At 46.4% G+C, this 9,070-nt stretch overlaps 1 protein-coding gene across 1 annotated transcript in view; it reads left to right on the forward strand.

The window, feature by feature from the left end:
- LOC310683514 (protein-arginine deiminase type-2-like) overlaps positions 1-8,840 on the forward strand; it is a 59,589-nt gene extending 50,749 nt beyond the window's left edge. Inside the window, exons 12-15 of the mRNA XM_083453447.1 lie at positions 440-533; positions 4,969-5,054; positions 6,611-6,739; positions 7,859-8,840. Of these exons, the coding sequence (XP_083309573.1) occupies positions 440-533; positions 4,969-5,054; positions 6,611-6,739; positions 7,859-8,092 (543 nt within the window). The 3' untranslated portion in view covers positions 8,093-8,840. The remainder of the gene's footprint in view (positions 1-439; positions 534-4,968; positions 5,055-6,610; positions 6,740-7,858) is intronic.
- The last annotated feature ends 230 nt before the right edge of the window (positions 8,841-9,070 follow it).

Consider the following 9,070-nt stretch of genomic DNA (forward strand, 5'->3'; position numbering starts at 1 on the left):
CAAAGACAACTATGGGGTTGCGGCGCTCATCTCGCTTTCAGGCCGACGGAGCCACTGTTTGTCCATAGACAGCTGTCCAGGTCATGTGGCCAGCATGACTAAACCGCTTCTGGCACAACGGAACACCGTGACGGAAACCAGAGCGCACGGAAATGCCATTTACCTTCCCGCTGCAGTGGTACCTATTCATCTACTTGCGCTGGTGTGCTTTTGAACTGCTAAGTTGGCCGACCTTCTGAGTGGCAAGCCCAAGAGGCTCAGTGATTTAGATCACAACGCCACCCGCATCCCCCATAAGCAAGCATGCAAGCCATCCAGATGGATGGCCAGCATGGCCTCCTATGGGAGGGAGTTCCATAGTTTAACCACGAGCTGCGTGGAAAAGTCCTTTCTTTTACCTGCACTGATACGGTCTTTCGTTTCCCTTTCCTCCTCTCAGCAATTCCGGATGCTCATGGCCAGCCCTTCCGCCTGCTACAAGCTGTTCAGGGAGAAGCAGAAAGAAGGTCATGGAGAAGCCGTCATGTTCAAAGGTAGGCTGTTCAGACAGACCCAGGAGAAGAGCATAAAAAGAAACCCTGCTAGATCAGGCGGTGGCCCATCGAAGTCCAGCATCCTGTTCTCACAGGGGCCAACTAGATCATAGAATCATAGAGTTGGAAGAGACCACAAGGGCCATCGAGTCCAACCCCCTGCCAAGCAGGAAACACCATCAGAGCACTCCTGACATATGGTTGTCAAGCCTCTGCTTAAAGACCTCCAAAGAAGGAGACTCCACCACACTCCTTGGCAGCAAATTCCACTGTCGAACAGCTCTTACTGTCAGGAAGTTCTTCCTAATGTTTAGGTGGAATCTTCTTTCTTGTAGTTTGGATCCATTGCTCCATGTCCGCTTTTCTGGAGCAGCAGAAAACAACCTTTCTCCCTCCTCTATGCCTGTGGGAAACCCGCAAACAGAAGCCAAGCACAAAAACCCTTTCCCCTCTGTTTGATTTTTAGAGTATAGCCATCGTGGCTATATACCTCTCCTCCTCCATGAATTTGTCCCATTTTATTTTAAAGCCATCCAGGTTGGTGGGTTGTCCTGTGGGAGGGAGTTCCGCAGTTCAACACTGCGCAAACGACTTTCTTTTATCAGTTCTGAATTTTCCGACATTCAGCTTTGCTGGGTGTCCGCGAGTTGCAGTGTTACGAGAGAGGGAGAAAAGCTTTTCTCTGCCCAGGTTCTTCATGCCAGGCATTGTTTTATATACCTATCTTGTGTTGCCTCTTACTTTCCTTTTCTCTAAACTAAAAAGTCCCCAAAATGGCAATCTTGCTTCGCGCAGCTGTCTTGGAACAGAGTCCTGCCTCTGAGGAGGGATTGGACTCTCTGGCATGTTTCCATTTGTTTTTCGAAAATTAGTAAAGGTAAAGTCACCCCTGACCATTAGGTCCAGTCGTGGCCGACTCTGAGGTTGCGGCGCTCGTCTCGCTTTATTGGCCGAGGGAGCCAGCGGACAGCTTCTGGGTCTTGTGGCCAGCATGACTAAACCACTTCTGGCGAACCAGAGCAGCGCATGGAAACACAGTTTACCTTCCCGCTGGAGCGGTACCTATTTATCTACTTGCACTTGAAGTCCTTTTGAACTGCTAGGTTGGCAGGAGCAGGGACTGAGCAACGGGAGCTCACCCCGTCGTGGGGATTCGAACCGCCGACCTTCTGATCGGCAAGTCCTAGGCTCTGTGGTTTAACCCACAGCGCTACCTGCATCCCACTTTTCGAAAACTACCTTGTGCAAAATTGGCTCATCAGTTTTATCGCTCCTTTCGCTGTGTGTGTGTGTTCTATCGCTCCTTTCTCTCTCTCTGTGTGTGTGTGTGTGTGTGTGAGAGAGAGAGAGAGAGAGAGAAAATCACACAAGTGCCTTTGCCCATCCTTATTCTGGACCAGTGTGTGGGGAAGCAGGGCGAACATGTCTCATGGACGGCTCCTGCAATCGCCTTATGTCCCAAAGAATGGGTAGCGGAGGCCCATAGCTGGAACGCATCATGGACACTGGCTTCAGATTACCTAGCCTCCTTGTAGGGGGTAATCAGATCCACTTCTTGCCTTGGACCCCCCGAGCTGAGCATTTGCTATGTTCAAAATGCAGCTCCCCACCCAGCAGATGCTACTGCGGTCTCAGCTGGGTATGATCATATTGGCAACATTACAGAAGCAGCAATGGTCACACCATGCATTTATGGTCCATTTAAAGTACAGTGTTCTCCCTCCCTCCCCCACAAAAAACCCAATAATCATAGGAAGTATAGTTTACACGTTGGAACTCCCTGCCTATTGAGATCAATCAGGCGCCTTCAGTGTCCTCTTTTCAGCACTCGCTAAGAACATTTTTCTTTGGGCCAGCCTACCCATGCAGTATATTCAGATGCAAGTTTTTTTTAAGTTTGTTGTTTTAACTTTTATTTATTTATTTAATCATTTTTTTCAATAATAACAACAACCACAAAAACCACATACAACAAAAACTGCAATAGCACAAATAACACAATATAACATTTCAGATTTGAGTACTGATATACCTATGACTACACCTTTTTAACAATATTTCCCCACCTCTCATCCCGCTACTTCCCACCACCGTCCGCCTCATCGCTTAAATATTCCTTCCAGATTTCTTCATATTTATCCATTCTTTATTTGCGTCGACAATCCATTGTCAATCCATGTGCTCAATGGAATCTTTTTGCGGCTCTTCCAATTCATCAGAACAAGTTTTTTTGCTTCTAATATGGCAGTTTGTTGTTTTAACTTGATTGTTGTTTATGTCCCTTTTGGTCATTTTATTGCTTTAACTTTTTTAATAAACCACTTCGAGCTTGGGGGAAAAATAGCAATCAAGCAGTGCACAATTTTTGCAGAATAAATAGTGTACCTCTCACAAAGCTACAATACCCAGCACCCTTAAACTACAGTTCCCAGGATTCACCACTCAGAGAGGTGGTCATCTAGACTGGGGGTCTTGAAAACCAGGCACCCGGTTTCCTAAATTGGAGCCCCTGGAGCATGTCTTTAGGTACAAAACCTTCTCCCCGACCTGGTTCATTTCCTAGCTCTGGACCATAGCTGCCAAGCGTCCCTTATTTGGCGGGACAGTCCCTTATCCCAGTGCCATGTCCCACTGCTATCCCTTATTGATGAGGCTTCGTTTGGCTGCTGGCTGGGCTTTCTGCATTTGGCTCAGCGGGGCTCAGAAGTTGAACATACCTGCGCCCGGAAAATCCCTTATTTTGGCTGCTGATCCCTTATTTTCGAGGCTGCTGGTCCCTTATTTTCAAATCTGTAAATTGACAGCTATGCTCTGGACTCTGGTGCATCTCGAAGTCATCATAGACATGTAGAGCTGGAAGGGACGATGAGGGTCCTAGTCCAACCCCCTGCAATGCAGGAATCTTTTGCCCAATGTGCAGCTCGAAAACACACTCCAGAGATTAAGAGTCTCACGCTCTACAAATGAGGCCCTTGAATTTCAGGCCGTGCCTTAAGGGAGAGAGAGAATGACACCGTGCTTGTGGAGATGAACCTCTCTCCAGGCGATAAGCTCCAGTGGCAACAGCTGGAGGGTCACCACGGCCGCGAACTTCCCAGCACCTTTGCGTTCTGTCTTAACAGCTGTGCCACCTCGCCTTTTCAAAAGGAGGGGGAGACTCTCTTAGCGTAACCAGGCTCAAAATAAAGAGTAACACTTTCCCAACCATTACGGGAGTTCGGCTCACGTAGTTCAAAGCCTGCAAGCCCTGGGGCGCCGGCTCTTCAGCTTAGCTGGTGCATTTGCTTGGCACGCAGAAGGTCCCGGGTTCATTCCACAACTTGACAGACTCCTGCCTGAAATCCCAGAGAGGTGTGCCAGGCAGCACAGGCAATGTATTGAGAGTGCAAATCAATACATTTATTAGTCATAGAATTGTGGAGCTGGAAGGGATCCCCAAGGCTCACCTAGTCCAACCCCGTTATTTTATTATTAGTCCTTTCTTTCCTTTGTCTTGAATCTTCCAACATGCATCTTCTCTGGATATTTGAGCAAACAGATTGATTTCATCTAGTTATTGGCTTAGAAGGGCTTAGTTCCCTCTGTAGGTGATTTATAGCCTGCAACAAACTCATCTGCTTGCTCCTGAGAAATGCCATTGCATCCTCTTATCATTGCCAATGCATCTTCTTCTAGTGCCATCGCTGTCCAAGACATTTCATATTCTTGTGTGTGTGTGTGCAGTGCCAGATTTATGTATAAACTTGTTTAAGCTATAGCTTAGTGCTCTACTCTCTTGGGGGCCCAAAAAAATTTAAAGGGAAAAAAACACTGGATGTACATTTCCAAAATATAAGATTAAAACAAAATAAAACATACATACAGCAACAGTGTTTTGTGTTGTGTAGGCTCCTATGATGTAAGTAATGGGCCCCTCCTGTTAGCCTGCTCCCTAAAATATCACTGGTTTGCTCATTTCCCTATATAGGGTGGGACGCAGGTGGCGATGTGGGTTAAACCACAGTGCCTAGGACTTGCTGATGAGAAGGTCGGCGGTTTGAATCCCCATGACGGGGTGAGCTCCCATTGCTCGGTCCCTGCTCCTGCCAGAGTCAGTCATGACTGGACCTAATGGTCAGGGGTCCCTTTACCTTTACCTTTATATATAGGGTGCCTACATTCTGTGTGGACTGGTTGCATGGCAACATGTGCAAATGGCTTTAGATACCTAATATAGCATATATTCAACACAAAAAACAGTGACAATTTGTTGTTGAGAAAGGATAGCTAGACATAGAAAGGGCCTCATTACCTTCAGTAGCTTAGGGCCTCATCAAACCTAAATCCAGCCGTGTGTGTGCAGTAACATTTGAGGAGTTCGTTTCAGAAAATAAGAAGCTGCCAAGCCCTGCGAGTGGCTTCTAGGATTAACCCGCCTTTTGTTCCCCCACCCCAGGGTACACCGGCACAGACACGAAGCGTGTCACAGTCAACAAGGTGCTCTCCAACGAGGTCATGGTGCAAGAGAATCAGTATGTGCAGGTATGTCAAGGATTGTTGTTTAGTCGTTCAGTCGTGTCTGACTCTTCGTGACCCCCTGGACCAGAGCACGCCAGGCACTCCTGTCTTCCACTGCCTCCCGCAGTTTGGTCAAACTCAGGCTGGTAGCTTCGAGAACACTGTCCAACCATCTCATCCTCTGTCGTCCCCTTCTCCTTGTGCCCTCCATCTTTCCCAACATCAGGGTCTTTTCCAGGGAGTCTTCTCTTCTCATGAGGTGGCCAAAGTATTGGAGCCTCGGCTTCACGATCTGTCCTTCCAGGGAGCACTCAGGGCTGATTTCCTTCAGAATGGATACGTTTGATCTTCTTGCAGTCCATGGGACTCTCAAGAGTCTCCTCCAGCACCATAATTCAAAAGCATCAACTCTTCGGCGATCAGCCTTCTTTATGGTCCAACTCTCACTTCCATACATCACTACAGGGAAAACCATAGCTTTAACTATACGGACCTTTGTTGGCAAGGTGATGTCTCTGCTTTTTAAGATGCTGTCTATGTTTGCCATCGCCTTTCTCCCAAGGAGCAGGCGTATTTTAATTTCGTGATTGCTGTCACCATCTGCAGTGATCATGGAGCCCAAGAAAGTAAAATCTCTCACTGCCTCCATTTCTTCCCCCTCTATTTGCCAGGAGGTGATGGGACCAGTGGCCATGAGCTTCTTTTTTTGATGTTGAGCTTCAGATCATATTTTGCGCTCTCCTCTTTCACCCTCAATAAAAGGTTCTTTAATTCCTCCTCACTTTCTGCCATCAAGGTTGTGTCATCTGCATATCTGAGATTGTTGATGTTTCTCCCGGCAATCTTAATTCCGGCTAGGGATTCATCCAGCCCAGTCTTTCGCATGATGAATTCTGCATATAAGTTAAATAAGCAGGGAGACAATATACAGCCTTGTCGTACTCCTTTCCCAATTTTGAACCAATCAGTTGTTCCATATCCAGTTCTAACTGTAGCTTCTTGTCCCACATAGAGATTTCTCAGGAGACAGATGAGGTGATCAGGCACTCCCATTTCTTTAAGAACTTGCCATGGTTTGCTGTGGTCGACGCAGTCAAAGGCTTTTGCATAGTCAATGAAGCAGAAGTAGATGTCTTTCTGGAACTCTCTAGCTTTCTAGAGAGGATCAAGGATTACTGAGCCGCAATTTCTGCACTGAGGCAGGTTGGAGATCCCTTGGAAATCCCTTCCAACTTTACAGTTCTGTCCTTGTCAAGTGGCTGTCCTTTTTCATTTTAATCAAAATTATCCCCCACCCCCCAAAAGAAGCATACTTAAATCAAGGCACAAATGAAGCCTCTGAGCCTCCTTGGTCATCATCATCATCATCATCATTATTACTACGACTATTGCTATTTTTAGTTAATTGCTTTTTTTATGTTTCCAAGAGTTGCCCTTACTGCTAATTTATGGTTTTACTCTCTTTGTAAATCATAATGAGATTTTTCTTTTTACAATCAAGCCGTGTGTAAATTTTGTGAAACAAATCACATTACCTGAGGTCACTAAATCTGCACCTGTCACTTCTGAACCTCCCCCAGCGATGCATTGACTGGAACCGGGACATCCTCAAGAAGGAGTTGGGTCTGGCAGAAAAGGACATCATTGACCTCCCAGCCCTCTTCAAGATGGACAAGCAAGGCAAAGCGATGGCTTACTTCCCCAACATGGTGAGAATTGTCGCGTGGGGTATTTAGCAAAAGAATTGGCTGGATCCCAGGGCTAAACACAGTCTCCAGCAAAAGAGAGCCCCCAGCAGAGTTTAAAAAGTGTAGCATTAAACCTTTTAATATCTTGTTTGGTCTGCTACCAGAGCTTCTCTGTTTCTACTGCTCTTAGCATTAAACATACCATACACTTTAGTAAGTTTAAAAGCTGTACTTACAACACTCCAATGGTCAGATTCAAGCATTATTCTGTGCAGCAGCAGCAAGAAGAACACAGGCAGAAAGTCTTGGGTTTACAAAATGCAGAAATAGTCTCAGCTTATAGCCAGCAAGCTCAGGCACATCCTATCTCGGGGAATTCATATCGTGAAAGACAAAGGAGGAAACTTAACTTCCTTCCAGGTGAGGAGTGTGAGCTAATTGATTAACTAGCATATCCAAACTAGAGCCTGGATAGCTCAGGTGGTTAGAGCCTGGTGCTGAAAATGCCAAGGGCCCCGAGGGTCATCTAGTCCAGCCCCCTGCAAATCAGGAATATGCAGCTGTCCCATACAGGGATCGAACCTGCAACCTTGGTGTTCCACACTCTAACCAACTGAGCTATCCACGTTTATTTACAATCAAGCGGTATATACATTTTATGAACTAAATAAATGAATCTAATAAGATGGTTGCTGGATAAAGCAGTTGGCTGGAGGAGACAGCCCAAGGAAGAAACGCAGCCTGGTCTCTTTTTTTGCTCTCTCCATTTCCTTTTGTTTTGTTGTTTTGTTTTGATATATACTTTTATTAAATCTCCAAAGGTATTTCAAAACACTGATCACCTAGAGTGTTTTTTATACATGCATAACTTCTTCTTGACTCCCCACCCCTTTCCTGTTTATTTCTATTACTCCTTTTTATTCGGTGTTTTAAAACACACACGTTTTTATTATCTAAGCCCCGGTATTAATTCTTTCAATAATCTGCTGCTTGTATATCAAATCCTGCCTGCGACTTCATGTATGGGCGATAGTTTGATAGATAACCCATCAATGGTTTCTTTCCATTCCCCCTTAAACAATTCATCGTTAGGTCCTCGTTAGCTCAGCGGTCAATTTCTCCCTCTCCTTTTGCATCCAGGTGAACATGATTGTGCTGTCCAGGGACCTGGGCATCCCCAAGCCGTTTGGGCCGATCATCGAGGCCGAATGCTGCCTGGAGCAGCACGTCTGCTCCCTCCTGGAGCCACTGGGCCTGAACTGCACCTTCATCGACGACGTTTCGTCCTACCACAAGCAGCTGGGGGAGGTCCATTGCGGCACCAACGTTCAGCGCAAGCCTTCTGCCTTCAAATGGTGGAATGTGACTCCATAGTAATAAGGGGAGATTTCCTGAAAACTGACCCAGGGTGGGGTGGGTGGGGAGAGGATTCGGACAAGCAGTTTTGCACCCCACGTGCCCTTTTGACCCGAGTCCACCAATCCCAAGTTTCGAATCGGGTTGGTGCCATCCCAGGCGAATGATGGACTCAAGAGACTTCTGTTGGTTGCAGAAGCTGCACAAATCAATAGATGCTTCATTGGGTGAGTGGGAGAAAACTGTTTGCCTGAATCCTCCGGCAGAAGCAGCTTTTTCCCCCCGTTGTTTTCCGTTGCTCGGGGACTGATGGGGCTCCTTTGGGGTGTGCGTTAACTAGATTTGTGGGGGCTTTCTTTTTCACTGACGACTTTGCGGGTGCTGTGTGCTTGTTTTTCCCCTCCCTTCTTTTTGCCTCCCAAAGTCCTTCAGCAGAATGCCAGCTTCCTTTCTCTGTGCATGCAAAAGAAGAAAAAGAAAACAGAAGACCCGAAGCCCATTCCATATTCTGTGTGTTTTGTGTGTGCTAAAGCTTTCTGGAAGTCGCGGCAGCTGCAGACGGGGGCTCGTATCTAGAGAATTCCTCCTTGGCTTGTAGGCCCCTTAGATAGTCATGTGTATTAACTTCCATGGGTCTACTCTTGGGTAGGATCGGATACAAGCCTATATAACTGGTTTGGGGCATTATACCAAAAATAGTATCATAACAAATGAAAAGACGCTTCTGAGTTGGTAACAATAATATTAATAAAATGGGGGAAACGCTCTTGTTGGTCTTTTTAAAAATGGTTGTATTTGTGAATTCCTTTGGGTTGCCAAGATTTTTTGGGTTCCATATCCCTTACATTCAAGGTGTGAGGACGGAGGTTATTCGTGGAGAATTAGTCCTAGGGTGCAGATTTCCACAAGAACCTAAGCAGCACCTGCTGGATCGAGCCAAAACCATCCTGTTCTCACGCTGGCCCCAAAGGGAGACCCAAAAGTACCCAAGTCCAA

This window comes from Podarcis tiliguerta (genome assembly GCF_965153285.1).
Source record: "Podarcis tiliguerta genome assembly, chromosome: 8".
NCBI classification, from domain to species: Eukaryota; Metazoa; Chordata; class Lepidosauria; order Squamata; family Lacertidae; genus Podarcis; species Podarcis tiliguerta.